Genomic DNA, 24,105 nt, shown 5'->3' on the forward strand with positions numbered 1-24,105 from the left:
CCTCAGAAGAATCGATTATATGGTGAACAAGTGTCTTGGAAAATTCTTATCTAGTAGTACTAATTTAACTGATTTAATATAATTAATTTTTTTTTATATGAGCTATCTAGAAGAGGAGCATCAAATCTGAGCTGGTTGTCCAGAATTCTCTATCAGAAAGAGAAAGATAGGCACCCCCTCTATGCAGTTTACATGCAGCCAGGATAAGAATCTAGGTTGGGTGAGATGAATCCCACCCTATAGCAGAAGCTGAAGGTGCTGAGAGAGCACACTGATAGTGTTATGAGAACTTTCATGAAGCCAGATTCTCTTGTAGTCCGCATGAAACAACTCTGCCAACCTACTCCTGTGACATTTGGTATAAAAGCCAGTATCTTACTGTCCCCAGGGGGAGATGTCACGTATCTGAGACAGCATCTGGTGCTGATGACGTGAATAAATGAACTATGAACTGGGCAGAGAACACCAGTATCGCTATCATGAGACCTGCAACAGAATGTGAACTCACATTTTCAGACATGAAAGGTTGTTTCACTCACCCACTTGACCATCCTACATCCTATTGATTGCTAGGAAAGGAAGCACAAGCCTACAGGAATTGTTCTGCAATGATGGGTGGACACAGCTTTAAACAACTGCCTGAGAACTTTGCCAAAGGGTGGCCAAAATGACTTTTTCATTCCCCTGTTCCATCCATCATGCCACAGTGAGTGATGCCTCTGGAAATAGCTCCCTTGGCCAAGCATAACAGGGTCACACCTGCCCAGCTGTTCTTGGTGGTCATGCTGTCTTAGGATAGGATCCAAAGCCCACTGAAATAATTGGAAAAGGCCCTGTTGACTCAAGCAGATCTCTGGATCAAACCCTTAGTCCTTGTTTCTACTAAATTAGCTATGCAAGCTTGCAGAAGATTTCCCTGTATTGTGCATGGTAGGGTTTGGGCCTTTGGGATTGCTGTAGCAGCTCTTTAGTTCCATACTATCAGAAATTTTATCCCCGTGGTTTTTACTAAGTGGTGTCACTGCTCTCATCTTCCTCCGTTGATGCATTTTTGGCAAAAATCTAGGAGAGCTTTAAGACTGAAGGTGCTACTCCCATTTTTCGCATAGAAATGGGCTTCTGCAATTGAGTTGTTAATAGGTGAGCAGTCAGCAAATTTCCAGTAGATGCAGATGGTGACTCTGAGCAGTGAGTGGGAACATGAACCACAGAAAAGGGACATACAGGGGAAAATCAACCTCTAGTCCACCGTGAGGGGGAAGAGAGTTATTGCATGGTTGGGAAGTTGAAGAAGGGAATTTGTTTCTCATCCTGAATAGAATAAATTAATGCAAAACTTTGATCAAAAGACAAAGTTACTACATGTTTCTCTCTATTTATCCCAACAAACTTATGTTCAACACCTCTAAAGGTAAACATCCTTTTTTTAATCCCAAAGTCTATTTTTTGTCCCAAAGTCATATTTCTTTGTGAAATTATTCTACTCATATTGTTATCTTCAAAAGCCAAGCTGAATACAGCCCACCTCAAGGATGTAACTTTGCAAAGACTTTGGAAAACACAGCAGAAAACACAATGTAGGAGATGATACCCAGCAAGCCAGAGGGTGAAGTTCTTACAGGACTGCTGGCACAAGCCCCCTAGGTTTGTGCATTGGCTCACTGCAGTATGTGTTTCCAGTGGAACTGGTATTTCCAAGAGGACTTTCCTTTTCTTCTTTCTTACTTGTGTTTGACTGTATCTTCAAGGAATGTCTTTCGAGTGGTTATCACAGGACAATAGAACCCTTCTGTTTTTCTTGTCGCTTCTTTCACAGCCATAAATGGAATTGTACAGTGAAACAAAAATGACTACGTGATGGAATTTATCTTAATTCAAATTGGCACAGGTTTACTGTCCATGGGGAAATTGTCAAAAGCTCTTAGGTGATCCAGGGGCTTAAGATGTTTTTCAATAAACTATTTCAAATCCTTTATGAAGATGGGGATGCAGAGGCTTAACTCTCACAGATTGAAACAACACTAAGCAAGTGGACACTTGAATAAAGTCTGTTAGCTCTCTAGATAGCCATAAAATTCAGTTCAAGCAAGCAGTGGAAGTAGGCTGCAGACTCTTAAATCACTGGGGCTACAGGTCTGTTAACGAAAACCAGAGGTCAGGTTCAAGTGCAGGCCCCTAGTCAATCTTTTGTTTGATGTTAAGATGGGCTTTGCCGTAGTTTAGGCACACTCCAAGTGGCACCTTCCCTGTGGCAATGCTGTGGCAGTGTTTGGGGTCCAAGGTAGACCAGGAATTGACCACAACAGACATTTCAGATGTGGCGATAGATGTGGATGTACAACATCAGCTGGTCTGTGCTTCCCTGGCCTGTCTTGTTTCTGAATATACAGGTGGGCTCAGATACTTTTGTGAAGCTTTTCCTCAGTCAGAAATCTGTGTTTAATTGCTGCTCTGCCTTACATAGTGGAAGAAATCCTAACCACAAGCCCTTAACTAGCACCATAGATTCAACACGTCAAACTGGATAGTTGGGAATATGAGCCTAGTCTTCTCTGTCAAATACTGCTATGAAGGAGGACTGTAGAGCAACTTCACTACAAATCTTTCTCTTCATGGAGTACAGAGGCATTACCTGGTCCCGTCTTTCTTCACAGGCTGTGTTAGAGCTCCACCTGCCAGTAAACACAGGGATTACGTAGTTAAAAGTAGTGTTAGAAAAGAAGCAATCTGTAGTTTATGTGTGAAAGTTTGTCACCAACTGGAATAATGTGCCCAGTTCATCTTATCCAGGACTGTAGTTCCCCAGTAACACATCTAGATGTCTCCAGGTTCAAAACAGACATTTTCTCAGACTTGAATTTGAGACTAATTGTGAAAGAACGGGTATAAAAGAGATGCAAACAGCTGTGGGAAGGAAAGAGATAGGTGAGCATTAGAGATCATGGGTCACCAAAATTAAACACCTTGCCGATATGTACTTGGGCTTACCCCGAAAGGCACGGAAGGAAAAATCTGATGGAGGTTGAAGAGTTAGGTTTGTGGGTAGTCTTCAGGCAAGATGTGTTAGAAACGGCTTTGTGTAAACTAAAGAAACCACTGGAGTGACTGGTTTGTCTGTATAGGTCTAAATAGGGGTGGGAGTGAACCCCAGCATGGGGAAGTGCCTGAAGTACCAAATTCTTGAGCAGTTATCTGGACAAGAGGAGGATGAGACTGTGCTGTTAAAAACTAGAGAAAAGGACACTGCATCTGAGCCCTGGGCCTGGTCAAGAGTGTCAGCTCTGTGAATGAGTAAGGAAGTCAATTTTGAGAAATAATGAGCCAAAGGGGTTGTCTGACATCTAGAGGATACACCTTTTTTAAGAAAAAAATATATGTGATGTGTAGGAGGTACAGTTCACTGAAAATGAATTGATTTCAGGCCACATGCAGGGAAAAGTTATGGCTTCTGATTTCAGGCCAAAGGCAGACACTCAGCTTTGTAAAGAGGAACAGGAATACTAGAAGCAGAAGAGCGTTGAGATGCTGAACTTACAGTGCGTGAGCTCCTCCCGCAGCAGCCACAGGAGGGCAGCCCAGGCTTGCTGTTGGCAGCCCCTGCTCCCGTACCTGCTCTGCTCCAAGCAGCCTGCAGCAAATTTAACTGTGCTGCTACCTGCGCCCAGAAGTGAATCCTACAGAGCATGACAGGACTCCTTTCCTCGGGTCTCACTCTCCGTGTTTGTGTAAAAAACCAAACGTGATATTTTGCCTGTGAGTGGGTCAGGGAACAAGGAAGTGGAATTCACTGCACCCATACTGAGCCCATCATGAGAATTTCTCTGGTTTTAAAGCAGTTCTTTCAAAAAGTGAGGTGGTGACCAAGGGCTGCTTTGGGATGAGATGAATCACTGAAAAATAGGATTATTACTGCCTTTACAAATGTTATGGTGGAAAACTTGATTTCTACTTGTACTTCTTTACTAAAACTCCTCTCATCTTCTTGTTCTCTCTGGTTTAGTGTCCAAGCAAAACGTACGACCCGCTCATAAAGTCTACCAGAGACTTTCCTGATGAAGTCATTAGCTTCATTAGACGGCACCCTCTGATGTACAAATCAGTTTACCCCGTGACAGGAGCCCCGGTGTTCACGCAGATCAACGCGGACTATCGTCTCACCCAGATTGTGGTGGACCACGTCATGGCAGAGGACGGGCAATATGATGTCATTTTCCTGGGAACGGGTATGAGAGAGAACTTCCACTATCATTGTGCACAAACCACATCCTTTTAGAACACCTTTAGTCCAGTAGGTCCTGGATAAACCTGAATAAACCTCTAGACTAAGATCTTTTTCCTATGCATGCAGCTTCAGGAAGCATATAAGCGCTTCTGATTTGGTTCCAGGTCTTCAAGCAAGTGCTGAAATTAAATTAATTTTTCAGTTCATGGTTGTACTACTGTTGGGATGTTAATGCCTCCTGCTGCCTAGGTGATAAACCATTTAGGGATCAGAGTACCTGAACTTTCTTGACCCTCCAAGTACCACTCAGTACCTGTCTTTACAGACTACCATGGTAGTGTGGCTTCCTGCTGGAATCACATCAATGAAACTATTAAAAGAAAAAAAAAATTACCTTAATAGCTTCAAGGAGTACTTCATATTATCAGTAGTGACATGGTAGTGCATCAGCATTTTATCTCATGAGATGCTGAACAGTTAAGAAGTTATTTCAAATCGAGCCTAAGGCAACAATTCCACTCAACTAATTTTAAAGATATAAATTAGCAACATGATAGCTCCAAACATGACAACCAGGATTGAAGAGAGAGTGGTTAAGCTACTCTTGTCAGGGAAAAAGTGCTTTGCCATTTTTCTATGAATAATTATATATCTATTTACATTTTTATAATAGATTAATGCCTAAAGGAAAAGGTCTAGTTTTAGCATAGTAATTAAATTTAGAATCACTGGATGAATCACTGAAGAGAAAGGTTTGCTAAGGAATATCAGTATACCTGTTCATACGATTTTTGAACCAATAATCCACCATATTACTCCATTGGTGGTTTTGTTCTTATTCCATAATTCAGCATTCTCTCACTCTTGTTCTGTGTAGGTTTTATAAAGCACTTTTCACTGGTAGATCTGAGTGCTTTAGTAAGGAGGTCACTGCCATTATCCCCATCTCAGAGAAGATGAAACATGTACATGGAGGTGACAAGGTTTATCCAAGTGCAGCAGATGAGCTACTGCTGTGAGCTGTAGGGAAATTAAGGTTTCATTTTGAATCCTACCCCAGTGCTGTTGGGTTGCACAACTTTACCTGGCCTATGAGCAAATTTTGTGTCTATAGCACAACTTGATATGTATGGCTATTCTGAAGTAATTTGAGGAAAGGAGTGAATTGTCACAGAGCATTGTCTCTTATGAAGTGTGGGTTGTCTCAGCCTTCAAGAGTTTTCTATCTGTGTTACCCCACACAGGAGTCTAGAGATAGCCTCTCTCTCAGAACTCTTAGGTCTTTCAGCAAAATCCATTTCACAACTTGTATCTTCCAGAAAAAGACAATGTCACAGACCCTCTATGATCCCAGGCTAGTACAGTGGTGTCAGAGAAAAAAGCAGTTACATAAAAGAAGACCATTAAAAGTGCTGTTTTCTCCCCTGCTGGCTGAGAAGGCTGGGGATGACCTTTAGACATGATGATTGAAAATCTGTGTTGCTTTCTGAGAGCAATATTAATATAGTCAACAAAGGAACAGGAACCCATTCCCAAACTGTGTGATGCCTAGGATTTCAGAGTGCTCACTGCAACTTACTTTTCTTCTGATAAGAATGAAAAAAAGTAATTTGAAATGTAACTGTCTGAGAAGATGAGTTCAATTGTAAAAATGTACAAAATATTCTTTTAGTGGCTGTAGAGGTTGCTTTCAGATGTTTTCTGTCCTCCATTTTAAAGTTTTTAGTAGAAATTAAATTATATTGAGAGACCAGCAACTTGAATTCTCCCAGGTTAACTGTTCCTACCTGGCACTAAGACATCTCTTCAAGTGTAAGTAGTCAGGTTTAGAGGTGTCAAGACCAGCAAGTACCATGCAGTCACTAGATGGCACTCCATAATATGCAGACATTTATTTTTCTGCAATGCCTTCCTTAAAAGTGCGTTTTCTGTAAGTGCATGGTTTTGTTCTTTTTTATCCTCCAAACTCATTGTAAGGAGAAAAATGAACTCAAAGATAAAATTTCAATTATATAGAGAGACTGAATGTAGATATAACAAATAACCCAGGAGATTTTGAGCAGCAGAAGATCAGTAGCTTATTTTATGTTTGAATGTACAGAGCCAACTTGTGCATGTGCAGGCTTTGGCAATTATGTCAAACAAACTCTGAAAAAAAGCTCTAATACATGAGGCAAACTGCCATAATTTGGCTTTGATTGGTAATATGAACTTCAGTAGTTTTGGAAAAGAAGAATGAAAATCTCATTCTTTCCCTTATAATGTATTATATTTCATTATTTCAATACTATGTGTAGAGCTTAGGACTAAGCTGCACTGTGTCACTTCCACATCCCAGCACCCAGCCCACTCCCCTGAGCAATTTCTGAGTTCTGAACCATTCAAGGTTCACTAATATGTAATGGTCTGACGTGAAATGAGCAGCTATTTTTTACACCAAGCAGGAATTCAGGTTAAAATTGATGAATAGATTTAACTTTAAAAAAATCTCTAGATGATTCTAAATAAGTAATGACTAAATTAAGATTTTGATGCTGAATGGAGGTCTTTTTTTAAAGATTTCCTTAAGTGAAGAAATAAATTTTAAAAGTGCATTGCTTAACTCATTGCATTAAAATGAATCTTACTTCTGATTAAGGACCTATACTGGAAATAAATTAATTCTATAAAAAAGAGGAAGTAATTTTCTGCCAATTTAGCCCCCTGAGCTGGCTCTCTTTGAGGTCAGTTGGGCCCCAGTTCTGTCTAAGGGAAATGTGCAGAAACTCGTAGCTGGCAGCATGGATGTGCTTGTCTGTGTTTGTGTGTTTATGTAGCAGGAGAGTTGGACCATCCCTGCCAGGAGCAGCCTGTGACTGTGTTGGCTCAGCCATACAGTAAAACCATAAATGCACTGTATGGAGAGAGCTCTGCAGGCAGCAGGAGATGCAGTGGGCATAGATGTGGTTGGAAAGCAACATCCCTGATGGATTAGCTTTATCTACGGGGCAGGAAATGGAATGGCCCATGCATATTGAGACATACCTGTGGATTTACATGAGGCATATTTGTTTCAGACATAGGCACAGTCCTGAAGGTTGTGAGTATCACAAAGGAGAAGTGGACTAAGGAGGAGGTGGTCCTGGAAGAGCTGCAGATATTCAAGGTAAGCATTAATAGCCACAACATAAATTAAATATTATTCAGGGGACATCATGGCCCAAACTGGCTTTGTCTGTCTGGTTGTTTGTTTACTGGAACTAGTTCAAGTTTCCAGAGGGACACTATGTAAATTTTTAAATGCCTTGGTATTCTTTGGGCAAGTCGATTGAAAAATGTCCAAAACCAAACAGACCGTGATTTTTCAAACCCATAGAATGTCTCATTTATCCTGCTTTGTTCTAGTTTGAAATTATGAGCCCACATTTTTTATTATTTATACATATTAAAATAGTAATATTATATTTTTAATGTGAAATTTTCTATGGCCCAATTGGTATTGGGAGTATCCTAGGTACAATTATATTTTTTAAAAACAAACACACAAAATTCCTTGGGTGCACAGAAATGCTTTAAAATAGCAACATTAGGAATTGAAAACATAAGGAAAATAAGCAAGAAGTTAGCTTTGATTATCCGTGTGCTTTAATTTATTGGTGAAGGCTGACTCTGTATTTTTGACCATTTTGATTTGGTTATTCTGTAACTGGAGCCCTGCTAACACCAACGACTTCTTCATAAATACAGCTTGTAAAAAGCCCAAGATTCTTTTGTTGCACAAGCACAATTTTTGATTAACTTCAGTGCTGGGTAGGGAGCTGACATCAACATACTTTTACATCAGAAAAATGGAAACCTTTGTCTTCCCTACTGATTTTCTTTTCCATTCATTAGTTTCTTCTTCATTTGCATTCTCACTTTGCTTTCTTCTTATGCTGCTTAGCTCTTCTTCAGTTTTCACTTTGCTTTTCCATCAAAGTTTGTCTGCATCCATGGCATTTTGATTACTTTCTCACACATCCTCTCTCCTATGTGCTATACAGCCCAAATTGTTGTCCATAGTGAATAAATCAATTTGGGACTTTTCCAAGTGTAAGCACAGGATCATTAACAATTATTTCAAAGAGTTCATTTCTCCATATGCCTTTTGATATGTCATGTATATGACGAAACTTTGATTTAAAGGATCTCTATGTCTTCTTCCCACTGTCTTGGACACCAATTATAAATATCACTCAGAAAATACTGAGATTACTCAGTGGCCTGCCAAATAATGAGCAGTTCCAGTATGTGCACCAATTTGCTGCATTCTTAAAACATAACGTCAAGGGAAAATGTGCCATATCATATTTAAAACAAAAAAGAGGTCATTTTTTTCTAGTCAGCAGACATTCCTTCACATTTTTATTGGTAACATTTATAACTGCTACCTCTATGGTTTTGAATCCAGAAAATTGAAGGGGGTAGTGGCTGAAAAAACATGCCTTATTTCCTCAAACTGCATTAATATTAAACAATAGGCTTAGATAAATCTTCTGTTGGGTGATAGATAATTCCCTGAGCTTTGTGCTGTTCTTACATCAGTCACGGGCAAAAATTTCACTGTCTTTCATAGCCATGAAATACATCCTGGTGCAGAGATCTAGCTATGTATCCCTTAAATGGCAACTAAGCCTTTCAAATAGTGCTTAATATGAACTAAAGTTGATGTGAAGGTTCATTGCCCAGGATGGGGTAGATATCAAACTCTCAGAATTAAAGCTAATTCCCTCCTTCCAGCTGGGGAAATTTATGGGATTTCTTTTTGGAAGCATGAATTTTGTTATTTTCTGTTGGGCTTTGTTTTCTTCATATTAGTTAAAACCAAGCAAATGAGTCTGTAGTTTTATTTGCTTATTGTATGTTAAGTTCTGCTCTCTTTTTCACTAAGAACAGGGAATTTGTAAACTAATACACGTTGCTAATTTATTTTTCAGCACCCTTCGTTTATCTCAACCATGGAGATTTCTCAGAAACAGGTAATCATAAGCTTGTTTAATTACTGGAGGATATGGGGTACACTGAACACCTATTTTCAGGTGACTCCTGTTGCTTAGTGGCCAAGCTTTCCATGGGTGGCTCTTAAAGTGTAACTGGAAGGAAAGAGATATGTTTGAAATTGTTTGCCTGCCTAATTCCTGTTTGCTTATGAACAGTAATTTGTGTACCCAAGCTGGTAATTATTCAGGGAAACAAACCTTTAGTCATATGGTAGTGAGATTTGTAAGTGAAGCCAATGCACATTCTTTTTCCGGCCTCCAGAAATACTTGTCTCTTTACAATCTAGTAATAAATTATTATTACTATTATTGTTTTTATTTTTATTAGTAGTCAGGAGAGATCAGGGCCTCACTGTGCTAAAACTTGTATGCACACAACCAGTCCCCCTCCTCTGAAATTGCAGCCTGAGTCTGGGTGGTCCAACCCTGGCAGTGCAGGGGCCATTCGTAGCACGGTATCTCCTGATAGGAAACGGTTTTATGGCAGCTCCAAGCTCTGTGATGGCTCCATGCATGTTCAGGAGGCAGCGTGACACCAGAGCCACCCCTCCCTGAGCCGCAGAAGTGACCAGAGCAGCTCTGGCACAACAGGGCTCCCTCACACGGGAAGAGGTACTTTGCCTTTCAGGCACGCACAGCACAGCTGGGTCCCATCTCCCATGAAAAAAGGTGGCAGGCCAGATGGAAGTGTTGCATGAGCCAGCTCCAGCTTGGACCACCCTTGGCTCCTCAGGCAATCCACACACGCGTTGGGGAGAGGGGAGAAACATTATCCCCATCCTACCTCGGGATCAGAAGCAGAACATGAAGTTTATTCACACAAGGTCACCCCTAGTTCCCAGATTGTTAACATTGCGACTATCCAGCCCCTTGTTTTTAAATGTGTTATTAAGCCATTCTTTCCGTGGTTTGCTTCTGATTTTTTACTGTAGCACAAGGGTGCTGTAGTAAAACACAAGGGTGTTGAGTGCTGGTGTCTTTCCAGGACTGCAGTCCCCTTTCCTCTCTGCTGTGTTGCTGGGATGGATGGGCACTGGCCAGTTTACACTGGGCCCTGAGAAACATTTTACACTGAAGAAGGAATTCTCCGTTGTTTTATAAAATCTGGGATAAGGTTAAAAGTCTGCAACTATGGCACTGAAGAAGGGAACTTTTTACACTGGCTACTTGGAGAACACTCCTAATTAATTTGCTTTGCCTGATTTGCAGCAACAATTGTACATTGGTTCCAGGGATGGATTGGTTCAGCTCTCTCTGCACAGATGTCACACGTATGGGAAGGCTTGTGCAGACTGCTGCCTTGCCAGAGACCCATACTGTGCCTGGGATGGAAACTCTTGTTCCAGATATGCCCCCAGTTCTAAAAGGTAAGAAAAAAACATGACATGCTATAGAAGATCTTGCTGCTTGCAAGAATTTTAGATGTTCCAATTCATAACTTGTTGCCTTTTTACTTAGCATATCATTTGCCTCGAAATGTGCTCGTATTCTGGCCATGTTTCACATTTCTGCTCAAAGAGCTGTGAAGACAACATAGCTTTGTTTAAGTGTGTGTGACAGTAACTTGGCTACTGCAGCTAACATCATAAATCCATCACTTTCCTTTTTTGTGCTGAATGCTTTAAGACACAAGGTGCTCAGATGGAGGTCCAGGTTGTGGCTAACTCTGCCCAAGATGCAAGAGCATCTCTTAAGCTTCTGACTTTTTCATAGTAGTTAAAAAGCAGAGCTTAACATAGTATCCCAGAGTGGTCAATAATATATTAAATTCCCTGACCTAACCCAACAATTCTATTTGTGGTCTAGCCATGAGAGGGAGACAGAGATTTAAGTACCATGATTTGACCATACTGGCAGCAGTCTTTCCACAGTGAAAGAAGCTTCATCTGAATTTTCTGTACCCACCAGCTAGGACAGTACCTTGGATGTGGATGGAGGGAGAGCATGCTGCAGGGTCTAGCAGTGCACTGCCTCAGCTGCTGGATGTGTCTCCTGAAGTTTTTGGCTGATTTAGCTGGTGCCAGAGTCCTTCACAGCCTCTTCATTCCCCTTTGGACAAAGTCCTCCTGACAGCAATTCTTGCAGTGAGGTTTCAGTCTGAGCTCAGGCTCTGGAATGACACTTTCCACCTTAGGGGTCACAGGGCTGGGTCCTGAGCCATTGAAGTTAATGACTCATACGTTATCATGTCATGGTGTCAGGGAGCTTTATGTGTTCTCCCTCATAGCCAAAGCAAACTAAATTCAGAGAAGCATAAATGAAAGGAGAAAAGCAAGTGTTCAGGCTCACTGCAAAGTTAGTGACACATGAGGCTTGCTGAAGTCTGGGGTGGGCTGGGACACGGAGATCGATGGGCCATGCTTTTTAACAGATGTGCAGTTTGGAGGGAAGGCCAGAAGTCCGTGGTTCCAAAACAAAGGATGGGTGACTGGCCCTGGGAATCCTGCAGTAGATCAGTTACTTGAATGTTTTCCTTCTGTGCTGAAGTCTGTGCTTCCAGCATGTCTACAGCTTTTGCTCAGTGGACAGACAGGCCTTGGCAACCTGCTCTCCTTCAGAGGCGTTGCTCTGCACATGGGAGGTCCCACTGCTGCTGCTTGTGAGGAAAGAACCAGTTCTTTCCTGGGTCTCCAATTCTTCTACTGAAAAATTGAAAAAGTTTCCATTTTTGTCGTAGCTCTTGGGAGATAAATGCAATTATACACAGAGGAAGAGTTTATTTTTAGCGCTATCACACTGAAATGACAGTAAATCACGGTGAGTTCATGTAACACACCCAGTGATTGGCAGGCAAGTTAGATCATCTCAGACCATTGTCTTATGTTTTTTCTGTCCATAAAGATGAAAGATAACCAGATTTTGTCAATTGTTTGTTAACAAACTAAAATACATTATTTTCTCTTTATTTTAATAATTGGCTTACTAGTCAGTATTACCTTGGGTTAATACTGAGCTCAATTTTGAATATCACCTGTTGAACTTCAGATTTTTTTCATGGTCTACAGCATGAAATGTTTCTAGGTATTTGCAACACAGTCTACCCTGCCAGGAGAGACATGCTGGTCTAAGCAAGTTTAGACACTCTTTCTGTCACTGTATTACACACTCCTTATTTTAGGCAGATATTTTTCTCTTGCTTTTTCTCTTTCTCCTCCCAGTGGTTTTCCCAAATCACAGGCTCTTCTCTTGATGTCAATTGTACAAATCTCTCTAGGCCACATGCTGCTTTGAGGGTGAGGCTGGTTTTAGTTAAGACCATAATTGTCAGCAGTAGGGTGGGAGCAATGCAAGTCCACATCTGCTGAGCTCTTCTGTATTTTGTTGTTGCATTCCAGCAATTATGTCTGAAGTGTTACAAGTTTGCATGCTCTTCCCATAGGCGAGCCAGAAGGCAGGATGTCAAGTATGGAGACCCAGTTGCACAGTGCTGGGATGTGGAAGACAGTGAGTATTCTTCACCTTTCTTGCTCTTTTTGTCACTTAGGCAGCAGATTTTGCTGCGAGGGTCTCTGTCTCCAAAAACTTGCTAAGCTCAACAGAACAGCTGCCTTTCCCACCCTTTATATCCATCACCCCTCCCACAGTTAAAATTTTCAGAGCTGGAGCTGGAAAGGAACAGCCAGCATGGGATATCACCCTTGCATCCCTTAGGGGCAACACTCCCCAGCACTCACACAGGGCAGGGAGACGTGCCCCTGGCACCAAAACATCACACACATCCTTGAAACTAGCTAATGGGATGTGCATGATGTTCCATCCAGAAACAGGGCAGCAAATCCCACAAGGAGGCTTGCAGGGGGGAGTGGGGAACATGCCATCTCTCCTCTGCCACTTGACACAGGTCCCAAGGCTGAGCTGCAGCTGCCAAACCAGCCCCTTCCCACAGCTACTTAAATGCTCCTGTTATTAACAATAACCTACCCCCTTCTCCCTACCCTCTTCCCTCTCCCTTTCCCACACCCTCTTTTCAGATGCCAAAGGGTCTGGCTGCTCCTCTGGCATCTGCAGCCCTTCTCTCTCAGCGAGCCCTGTCAGTATGAAACCCTGCGGTTACACAGCAATCTCTGTGGCAGCGTAAAATAAATGAATAGCATTCAAACCCAACCATGGCTTTGTCTAGGGTTCTTCTAGCTGCTTATTAAAGTGAACAATCCAGACAAAACAGTATTGATTGTATCACCACGTTGAACACTGGCTTTGGGACAAGCCATCCCTTCCCATTGATCTCCAGTTATTCCGTGCTGCTGCGGTGCTCGGTGCCTGCTGCAGACCTCAGTGGGAGGCAGTGCAGAAATCAGAGCTGCTTGCCACGGGATCAAAGCCTGACGTCTGTTGCACAGTCTAGAGGGCTCTGACTGTACATGTGTGCTTGCAGACATAGTTAAAAAGTCAGGGTAAGATTTCCATCAAAGTCAACGACAAAACTCCTGTTCATCCCAAGGGCCAGAATTTCCTTGCTTGCTGCTTGCCATGACTCTCCAAACACTGATATCTGAGACTGTGCAAAGCTCAAGGTTATAGAAACCCTAGCAGAAAGGCTGACAGTGTCACATTTTCGTGGAAGGATAAAGAGATACTGGAAGAGTTAGCTTTATTAGACAAATCTAAAGTCTTGTAGCACAGAAATTGGTATTAATTCTTTGCCCTGACATAGTGCCACCAATAGCAGTTTTATCCACTTGGGGTGACTCCTGTGTGCCATAAACCCTTTAAGCTGACCTGTGTCACTCCAGGCTTTTGGCTCATTCAGGCCATTTTTGTTAATTAGTAATATTGTGGTCCTTAAACTTATTTAAATTCAGGGCTCTGCTGTGTGAGGTTCTCTCCCAGACACTTCATTGGCTGCATGAAGTTGTTTGGCTCTCCTGAAATCTTAGTGACACAGGGAAATAATGCAGAGAGCTTGAATTTCTATAGAACTCATATAGGTACTTGTTATATTGAAAGCATGATCCAAAATTGTTTTAATTTTGACATGGAGCTAACTTTTGATTCAGGAGACACTACTGCTTTCACCTTCCTTTCTGTTATTCAGAGGGCATAAGAAACATCTTTAGTCTCTTGCTAAGGTAGATAAGGTGCAGATAAAACAGACTAGAAAGAGAAATGAAGATGCAGAGATTAGAAATTATTTGCTCAGATTTACAGAAGACCAAGAAAGGATTTCAGATCTCCTCATGGCTCCTTCCATGTTTGGTCTGAAACATACTACAGAGCATTTCAAATTACACTGAAGGGAGGCAAACTTTAGTACTTTATCCCTGTGACTCCTTTAATGTGCTTGGGATGAACAAACCAGACCATACAATCTAACTTCAGCAGGTTTAGCTCAGGTTTAGTAGTTGCATTACTTAAAGGAAAAATATGGGTCAGATTTTAAATTCCTCAAAGGTGAAAGCCCCAACTTTAAAATGGAGCAAGCTTATGATACAGATTTTATTGACCTCCTTAAAAACCAGTTGCACTGAAGGAAGGTTAGCAGCCGCCTCTAAATCCTCATAGTTATAGTTTAAGCTAAAAGTTAAGTTTCCTTTTGCTTTTTTATAATTCACTCACTCTTATAGCATCTGTTCTGAATCAGGCTATTTTCCCATTGCTTTAAAAAGCAGGTCAGGGTTAATCTCCTGTACCATGTTTGCTTTCCAGGCATTAGTCATGAAACTGCTGATGAAAAGGTGATTTTTGGCATTGAATTTAATTCAACTTTTCTGGAATGTACTCCTAAGTCCCAGCAAGCCTCTATTAGGTGGTATGTTCAGCGCTCTGGAGAAGAACATCGAGAAGAGGTAAGTTATAGTCATCAAGGCAGGTTTCCTCCACGGAGAATTCAGCTGAGCATTGAGAGGCAGGAGTTACTGGGATTAGCCGATGTTTTACTTTTCCCTGCCTCACCTTAGGTATCACATAGCATTCTGCAATCACCATTTGAGTCATGCAGTCAGGAAGAGAGAAAACCATTTGCACTGTATCATAAGCAGATTTTGGTATTTATTTTGACTTACCTGCTCATCCTATTAGACATAAAAAGTTAAAAACGGAGATAATATAAATCAGTTCTAAAAAGTCAAAGCTGTTTTGTCCGATAATTAACGCATCTACTTCTGTAGGTAAAAGTATGTTCAAAACCCTATGCTTGAATAAAATCTCAGCTCTATTTAGTGTCTGATTGCTTTCCCTTACTATGTTAAGCAGTGTAGCTAAGAATTGCATGTGTGGTTTGCTGCTTCTCTCCGTCTCTCCCCAGAGAAGGAATGGTCTGCGTGGTTAAAAGGCTTTTTATTTGCTTTTTTTCTTGTTAGTGGGGTCTGAGATTTTTTCTTAAATGGGACACTGCTCTGATGCAGAGATGTCAGGTTAAGGATTGCTCCTTGCATCTGGTGTAGAAAGCAGTGAGACTTGTGGTGGCCCTTAATTCCTTTGGAGTGCAGCTTTGGGGTCCTCACTGATGGAGAGGCCCTGGGGAAGCCTCCAGGTCGCTGCAAACCTCCTGCACAATTTCCTGATGATTTCTTTCTGTGCTAGTGACAAAGGGCCTCTCCAACATGCCTGGAAGGTCAATATCCTGGGACTGGTTTGGACTGGGTCTGTGAGTGAGTTTCAATCCTCGGGAGTTTTCATAGCCTTTCTCTTACATGAGTGATTTTGTGTCTGATGCCAAGTCCTGCTGTGATGGCAACCATGGCAACGGGGAAGGAGAAGGGAAATGAGCTGCCCTTTCAAGGGAGCTGGTCCCAGGTGCTAGATATGCTTATTTGTTGTATGTTCTTCCAGGACAAAAATTAGTTTAAATGACAGGAGCTATCAAACATACAACTGGTCTTCCACTGTCAGTGATAATTCATCCTATGAGACTTCCTGAGTGCAGAAAATGTGCTGGTCTTTTCCAAAGGCTGGGGAGATGCAGACCAGGGCAGGTGTCCATGAGAGAATCACTTCTGGGTGAGATGTGACTCATGGCAGTCACCCCAAAGTTGCAACCCCAGTTATGTCTTGGCCCAGAAAGCCAGAGTTAGGGGATACCAGACACTTCTGATTTTCTACCAGGTAAGACAAAATCTTTTCCACAAGGTTGTAAATTGACTGTAACACTGCAGTACTTTTAATTTACTCCCCTTCTCTTGCATATGTTTTGGATTGACAAAACTTTTTTTCCTCTGCTGGGGAAAAAAAAGCTTGATTAATTTTTAGACAGGTGCTTGAACACCAAAAGAAAGAGACTACTGGTTTGAAATACTACCTCTAATGTCCATTATAGCCCGTATGTGGAAAAAAAATAATTTGCCTTCTGATCAGGTGGCCAAGCACCCTCTCAGCCACAGGAGGTTGAAGTGCACACCCAGCTAAAAGTGTATTGGCATTTCATGGCCTATAGTCATTCATTTTACTGAAATGGAGTTACCTTTACTGTCCTGTACATGACACTCTGTGATCACCTTCCCTAAGGCAGCAGTTTGTAAATGCACTCACATATTTGATCAGGGAAACAAGTAAAGTACTTTCTTAATTTTAACCATGTGTTTAAGACTAATTTAAAGTAAATTTAAGTAGATAGTTAACAGGTTTTTGACTGGGGTGGAGGGGTGATTGTTCTTGTTGATTTCCTTTTCTTGTGTGGGGGGTTTTTTTCTTTATTTTTTTATAAATGGGAAGTTATGTCAAATTCTGAGAAGACTCAAACCTTTTTAAAAACAATGTATTGCAACTATACCATGAACTACAAACTTTGCACAAAGGAGCTGGTTCCCTGTGAAGAATGTAATATTCCTATATCATAAGAAATCATACTTTGAAGACTTAAAAGCCTCTTTTGAAGGTCTGCTTTTGAGTCTTATCTGTGTCAATTTAGGGAAAATGATATTATCAGTTGATTTTCTCATAAATCACAGGTTCAGATAGGCCTCTGAAGGTCATGGAACCAAGCTCAAGCTGTCTTTCCTGTTTGATCGTAGAACAAACTGCAGGTCAAACCAACTTTGAGCAAAGTTACGGCATGCTAATATATATAGCATAGCCTAAATTAAGGCTATACTCTTTTTTGACACACTTTGTAGTTCCAAAAGGTTTGTTGTGGCAGTGACTTGGCCCTTCCTTCTTGTTCTGAGCCAAATACCAGTTACCCAGGCCTAGTGATGTCCAGTACAGCAGGACTGCCCTGCATGCCAACGATGTGCACATTGGGAGGGAGTTAGGGAATGTGTGCACATGTGTGGTGTCATTAGAAGCCCCAGCAAGCACACAAAATTCATCTTTGCACATTAACAGCAATGTTTACTGGGCTTGCTCTGTGTAAACAGTCTGACATCTGCTTGCATGAGAAAAGTAAATCTTCTCTAAAAGGCCAGATTAACCTCTGAGCAAATTTAGTAGAAAATTTGAAGGAGAAATCTGCGCAGATTTTCTACTACATGAATGTTAAAAGTAGGCAAATAGCTTTTTACCACATGTTGTGCCTAAAGCCACAGCAATGCCTCTGTGATCTAGTTTTGGCAAAACAGAAGTTGAAGCACATGCTCCTCGGCTCCCAGGGTGGTTTTGTTAGTTGTGGGGTTTTTGGGGGGCTTTTTGTTTTTTTTTTTTTTTCTCCATCTGAAGATAATAGCCTATGGAAATGCATAAGCAGACATTGATGATTAGAGGATTGGGTTGCTTGAAGACAGTGTATAGCTATTAGTTTTGTTTGAATCTTCCCAGAAAATTCTAATAATAACAATTTCTAGTATTTTGACCCAGGTTAGTTTCATGATCCTAAGGATTTGAACTCCTGAACAGACTCAGTTTGCATATATCATATTGGTCGATATCATTTTTAGAAGAAAATTTTTTAAAAGAAGCTTTTTTGTTTACTTTTTAAGATAACTATATTAATCTAGAAATTACATGTTTTCAAGTACCTGAAGTTAAATTCCTAATTTCACGTATGAATCCCTAAATGAATGACCAGGTCTATAGAGATGCTGAATAATCACTCCTCCTATTTGAGCAATAAGGGTTAACTGGTTAAAATATTAATCCCTTGATAATTTGCAGATCCAGAAATTAAGGTTTTCTGGTTTTCTAACTTGACTTACCAGTGAAAATGAGTTCATCAGTATAAAAAGCTAATTGGAGACCTTCATAGAAAATCCAAAGATCAGAGTAATTGACTTTCATTTCAAAGTACTTCAATTTGACAAAAATACCATATGTGATAGAAACAGTGAGGTCATGTTTAATATATAGCTTGATCTTTGCTTAACCAGTGTCTTACCATAACTTCTCCCATTACAATTATATTTTCTGCTCTCTCTCTCTCTCCCTTCCTGCAGCAGATTTCTCAAATAACACTGTACATTCTTTTAGTGCATGTCTTAGCAGTTTAACTTATTGTGATGACGATACCATGCTTTGCAAATGACTCCATGCACCTGGAACTTAGGTTACGGACTTTTAGTTCCAGGGCTGGAACTGTAATGTCTCAGCGAGTCTTTAAACTTGGCTTAACAAATAGATGGCTTTGCACTGTCCCAGACATGCACTGCAGCTTCCTGAGGGAAGGGAAAGGGCAAAATCCAGACTAGATGGGAAGCATTTGGCCCAGCAGGATGTCCCCGACATTTCACCTTTAAGGTCATGGTTCAGAATGTGACTTCCAGGCAGAGCAACCTGTGGGGAGGGACAGGATCTCCTGTGGTACAGAAACTGTCACCAGGTCATTTTGCTGCCAGTGGGAGTACATTTCCCTGTAGTTTAGGACTGTTTTAAGGTCAGGAGTCAAATATCTAGTGCTTTTGCGGTTAGTGTTGCTCACGCAATTGATCATGTTTGTTCCTGTGCGTGCAGCATTAGTCACTGGGATGACAGAGAGTGCTTCAGTGCCTGGAGTTCATAGAAAACTCTGGGGATGTCATCTGTTCATAGTGTCTTAAAATGCTGAAGCTCTCTGAGGCTTAAAACAGATACTAGTTATTTCTCAAAAATGTCCTGGCTTATTTTATGTATGTAATAAGTGTCAGGACTGCAAAAAGCAAATGTGTGGCTCCCGACAAAGGCATTAGTTTTGGTGCCTTGTTGCTCTGAAAAGCATCAGCCCCTCTGCTCTAGACTGCACTTCACCCTGAATCTCCTGTGGCTCCAGATCTGCCAAGCTGCCCCCTCAGCTGCAGGGGACAGAACAAACCATGTGGTCTAAAGTGACAGAATAGGTGCAGATCACTTTTAACTTTCTTCTTTCTGCTCTGCTTGTACCTGGTGGTGAAAATAAATACACCAAAATGCATGGGGACATTCCAGTTTCTCCTTCAGCAGTTCTCACCCTTTCCATATTCCTGCCCCACAGCCCAGACTGTTCTCCTGATGGACCAAACTTAATCTGATATTTTGGTAGATACAAGAGCTGGATCTACTTTTGGGCAGGACATTTTGCAAGGCACTACATTGTGACCTAGCTCCCCCATCAGAGCAAAGAGATGTTGTTTCATTCCACATTTTAGGCATTTTTTCAATTTATCCAAGACATAAGTATCCATATATTTTTGCATCTGGAGGTTTTTGCATCGTGATGGCAACTTTCTTTGTTACAAACATCTGGTCAAGCAGAATCTTACGAAGAAAGGCCACAGATTCAGTGCCAGCCCTGAAATCTAAGAGTTGGGTGATGGCTGAGTAAGGCAGAGGACACACAGCAAGGACTGAATTTCCCTCTTCTGTCAGGGCTGTGTAATTCAGTGTTTGAATCTTTAGGTCAATGAGAAAGAGGTCAAGAGAGTTGGGAAAAAGAAAAAAAAGAGATTAATTCTGCAGCCTAAGGACTACTTATAGTTCTTTCACTCTTTTATTTTATTATATTGCTCATTGCCTTTTTTTTTTCTTTAATACCTTGAGTTTCTTAAGTAACACTAATATTTTTGACAGTTTTATGGGGAAAGAAGAGAAGTAACTCTAAACTGAATGACATTTCTGGTTTGATTTGGATATATTGGAGGGGTGATAGGAATGGAGGAGTTTTAAGTTTAGTCTCAGAATAAGAAGTAAACTTCACCTTGAAACGAATAGGAATCATGAGTTTCCATAATGACATTGTACCAGCAACACATTCTTCATTTTTCCTGAGGCTGTTGGTAAACAAAAAAAGATGTTAAAAAAAAAAATTAACTCTACAGCTGTGTTGGAGCTAAATGATTATTTTCCCATACAAGAGAAACAAAGTCATGTGTAACAATAATGTCAGAAAAACCCTAGAGTGATCTTTATTTCCAGTCAAATGATGAGGATGAAAAAGAGAACAATAGAAAAACAAAGATGAATGTGAATTCGCAGCAAATGTTCCTCATTTTCTTTTCTCCCTCTCTCAGTTTGTTCAGGGGTTGCAGCTAACCCATGATTAGTCCAGCTTTACCTTTAACATTTTTTCACATGTTGATTAATGAGGGAAGGCAGGCTTTGAAGCCACTTTCTTCTCCCAGACAGGTGCAGTGTTTTAACTGTGAAAGAGTTGACATGTGAATTATTTGTAAAGAGGGAGCTATCTAAACACATCATTAGCAAAGGACAAAAAGCATTGACCTAACCTGGTGCCACAGCACTTTCAAATCTTTGGTTGTTTTCCAACTTACTGATTGTTTAAAGGTTTGCCATCATTATTGGCAATACTTATTTTTTTCTCCATTATTAAATTCCAGTTGTGAAAATCAAGGGTTAGATTTGCATGGGGATCTTTTCCCTTTGTCAAATATTGCCAGTATCTATGGCATGTGTCATAATTCAGGTAATGTAATTTTTGGAAAACTTATGTGCTTATCATGAAGGATTAAAGTACAATTTGTTGATGCAATATTGTCAAAAACCCACTCCCACTTCACTAAGAAAAGAAAGCTATTGGTAATCAATTGCTTCATTTATTGTGGTTTATAAGTTGTTTCCTGTGGAACAAAACTATGTCTCTCATGTTTAAGTTTTATTGTATACTCAAATTTAAGTACATGTCAACAAGCTTTTTACGAATTTAAGCCTGTGTACTTCTGAATTGTTAAATCCTATTCAGAAATATTTTAGAAGAGTTACTGATTTTGACATGGTGGGGGGTTGAAACAGTGAATCCACAGTTGACCAAAACAAAATTTCTTTTATCTAAGTAGTCTTTTTACTTTCCTCAGAATTTAATAAAATACATTTTACATCTATAGGTCAGGAACCAAAGACCACATTAAACATTCAAGTGAAAGGTTAAAGATCTACTGCCAAGTAATGAAATGCCAGGTGTTTATGAAACTCCAGAGCCCTGTGGGGAGGAAAGTAGAGGAGAAAGACAGGAGGAGTTCTGAACCTATGGGTAAAACAACATAAACAGGATACCAAGAAGAGAAGTGAGGGGGGGGAAGCAGTAATGAAGTGTTGCTGAATATGTGTGAAATCGGAGCCATAATTTTATCCTGCCAGAGGAGTAGAAAGAAATGAACAATGAAGGCACAGAGGAGGAGGTGACAGTCAGCCTAAATCAATGTCCAAGGTTAACACAGGACATTGTGTAGGAACATTGCTTCATTAAAAATAGGACTCATGATGGGCTGGGATTAAGGGACACAACCAGTTTAGACTTCTACCTTCCTCTGCAGTATCCCAAGGCGGGGGGGGGACAGCTCCATCAGTTAACACATTTATGGCTATTACACAAATGGCAAATAGTTATGAGTGGCAGGGTGCTGGACTTGGGGGTCCAGAGATCTTTTCAAGTCTAGATCTGCCATTATTCTGCCTTTCTTTCACTGAAAAGAGGCGAAGCCCTAGTGAGGGCACTTTGGACTGGCACCCAGCCAGCCAGAACAGCCAACTGGAGCCCTTCCAAGTGTGGGAGGTGCACAGCTGTCAAGACGCTCTAGACTACAATACTGGCAGAGCCACCGGCAGGCAGATGCTACTGCTGCGATTGCATCAAGCCCCAAGCTCAAAGACATCAGTGCTGTTTTCACTCAGACAATGTGGGAACTTGGTCTTTGCACAGTGCCTTATGAAACCCAAATGTCTGGAAGTTAGCTGCTTCTTCCCATGCTTTTCCCTCAATTTCGCAAACTTGGACCTTCATGCTGACACGAAGTCTGGGCAGAAGAAAGGGATTTCCTTGTCGTGTTGCAGCAGCCGGGCCTCCAAACACTTCCACCTGGGCCCTGCTCCAGCTTCTCTCTGTGGAGCACAGCACCACAAGGAAAACACCTGCCCTAGACATTTTTCTTCCTACAGCTCCTTATTTGTGGACTCTTTTATAAATTCTATGCTCCTGTTTTTACTATAAAAAAAGGAACTTTTACTTGGAGTGAAGTGTCACTAGCTGATCCAACTGAGGACTAGTGCCCTGTGGTGTGGGTTCTGTGAAAGAAGAGTGGCCTTTTCTGCTTTGTTTCCCTGTTATCTTCTGTGCATGTGCTCGTGGCTTGACCATAATTTCTCTGATTTAAGCTCAGTGTGGTAAATCAGCAGTAGCTTGTGCTCTTGTAGCACCTGTTGTCAGGACAATCGATTTTCCAGGAACTTCCTGAAATTTGTATCATTTCACCCTCTGGGTACTGAGTAGACATGCTTATATACAGTTTACAAACAATGAAGCTAAAGTTTCCAACACCAACAACTGGGGGCAGGAGCCAAAAAATACTTGACCAGAGAAAAAGGCAACCAGAGCTATAATCTGACCTGCTTTTGTAGCAGCTGATTTCTTGTCTCTGCTGCTCTCATACCATTGGAAGTGCACAGGCCTATATCCATCCATCCATATTGACTTGCCTACATACCTGTCTAATCCATATGTTACTGAAGACTGTTACAGCTGAAACAGTAGGAAACAAAAGTCTCTCTGTGGTTGTATTATATTTATGTGTATTGTTTTTTCTGGTGATCTCAATATGGTCTCTCAAGCTTTTTTAATGATTTCAGGGTCATTGTCATAGAAACTTAGAAAAGAGTAAAGCTAAAAGTCCTGGAAGGTCATCTCATCCATCTCTTTGCTCCAAGAGACTTTATTATGATAAAGTACTAGTGAGTTAGAATCATAACAGATGGAGAATCATATGTATGTATAAATTTTTTCCCATGAAGTAGCAGAGGGAATCGTGTGCAGATTTTTTACATAAAGAAACAGTGTGTAGCTTACCCACTGTGAATAAATCTAATTTAGTCATCTTTATGCCTCCCTGATCTTCATCTTCTGAAGTTTGCTGGAGGGTCAGATGTGCACTCTGGGAAATTTTCCAGATTCTGTGTTGGTTCTTTCTGCCCACAGACCCCCCTTCTCAAACCCCCTACCCGGCCTTGAGCTGAAGTTTTCCCCCATGGTATTGATGCCACCAGCAGGGCCGAGGCAGCCTCCAGCAGCAATCCAGGTCTGAAGTGCCAGCTGTGCTGCAGCCTCTGCGTGGCAGCAGAACACAGCACGCCCGGGAGGGAACAGCTTGGGACACGCTGGTGTCATTTTTGAAGGAAGTGCTGGTGTTGGACATCGGGAGTTAGGGCTCTGCTTTCTACTTCCACCTCTGCTACTCATCTTTATATGGTCTTTGGCAAATCACTTACCTTCTGTGTTTCCCAGCTGCAGAAATACTTGGGTGCCCAGTGCCCCATCCTGTTTTTTGGTTTGTTTTTGGTTTTCTTTTTCTTTTGAAGGGGGATGCTATTTTTTGACTTAGGTTATTTTGGAAATAATTTTCAGATTACCAGATAGTTACTTACCTGACAGTGTTACTAGTCTTAAGGTACACCTTCTTTTAACATGTAAGACCCATATTTTTTTAAATATTTCTATTTGTAAATGAAATTACAGCTCCACACTTGCAGACTTCAGCTCCCACTTGCAATCTTGCTGTTTTGTTCAGGGTTTTGGGTTTTTTTTGTTCTTATTTTTCT

The 24,105-nt window shown here is 41.1% G+C and overlaps 1 protein-coding gene across 1 annotated transcript in view; it reads left to right on the forward strand.

Annotated features, from left to right (window-relative positions):
* Positions 1–24,105, forward strand: part of SEMA3D (semaphorin 3D) — a 132,416-nt gene that overhangs the window by 104,678 nt on the left and 3,633 nt on the right. Inside the window, exons 12-17 of the mRNA XM_042053610.1 lie at positions 4,001–4,223; positions 7,279–7,367; positions 9,178–9,219; positions 10,450–10,607; positions 12,620–12,684; positions 14,887–15,026. Of these exons, the coding sequence (XP_041909544.1) occupies positions 4,001–4,223; positions 7,279–7,367; positions 9,178–9,219; positions 10,450–10,607; positions 12,620–12,684; positions 14,887–15,026 (717 nt within the window). The remainder of the gene's footprint in view (positions 1–4,000; positions 4,224–7,278; positions 7,368–9,177; positions 9,220–10,449; positions 10,608–12,619; positions 12,685–14,886; positions 15,027–24,105) is intronic.

The sequence above is a fragment of the Corvus kubaryi genome, unplaced genomic scaffold, assembly GCF_017639235.1.
Source record: "Corvus kubaryi isolate FWS band 111438036 unplaced genomic scaffold, C.kubaryi_AGA036_p1.0 135, whole genome shotgun sequence".
NCBI lineage: Eukaryota > Metazoa > Chordata > Aves > Passeriformes > Corvidae > Corvus > Corvus kubaryi.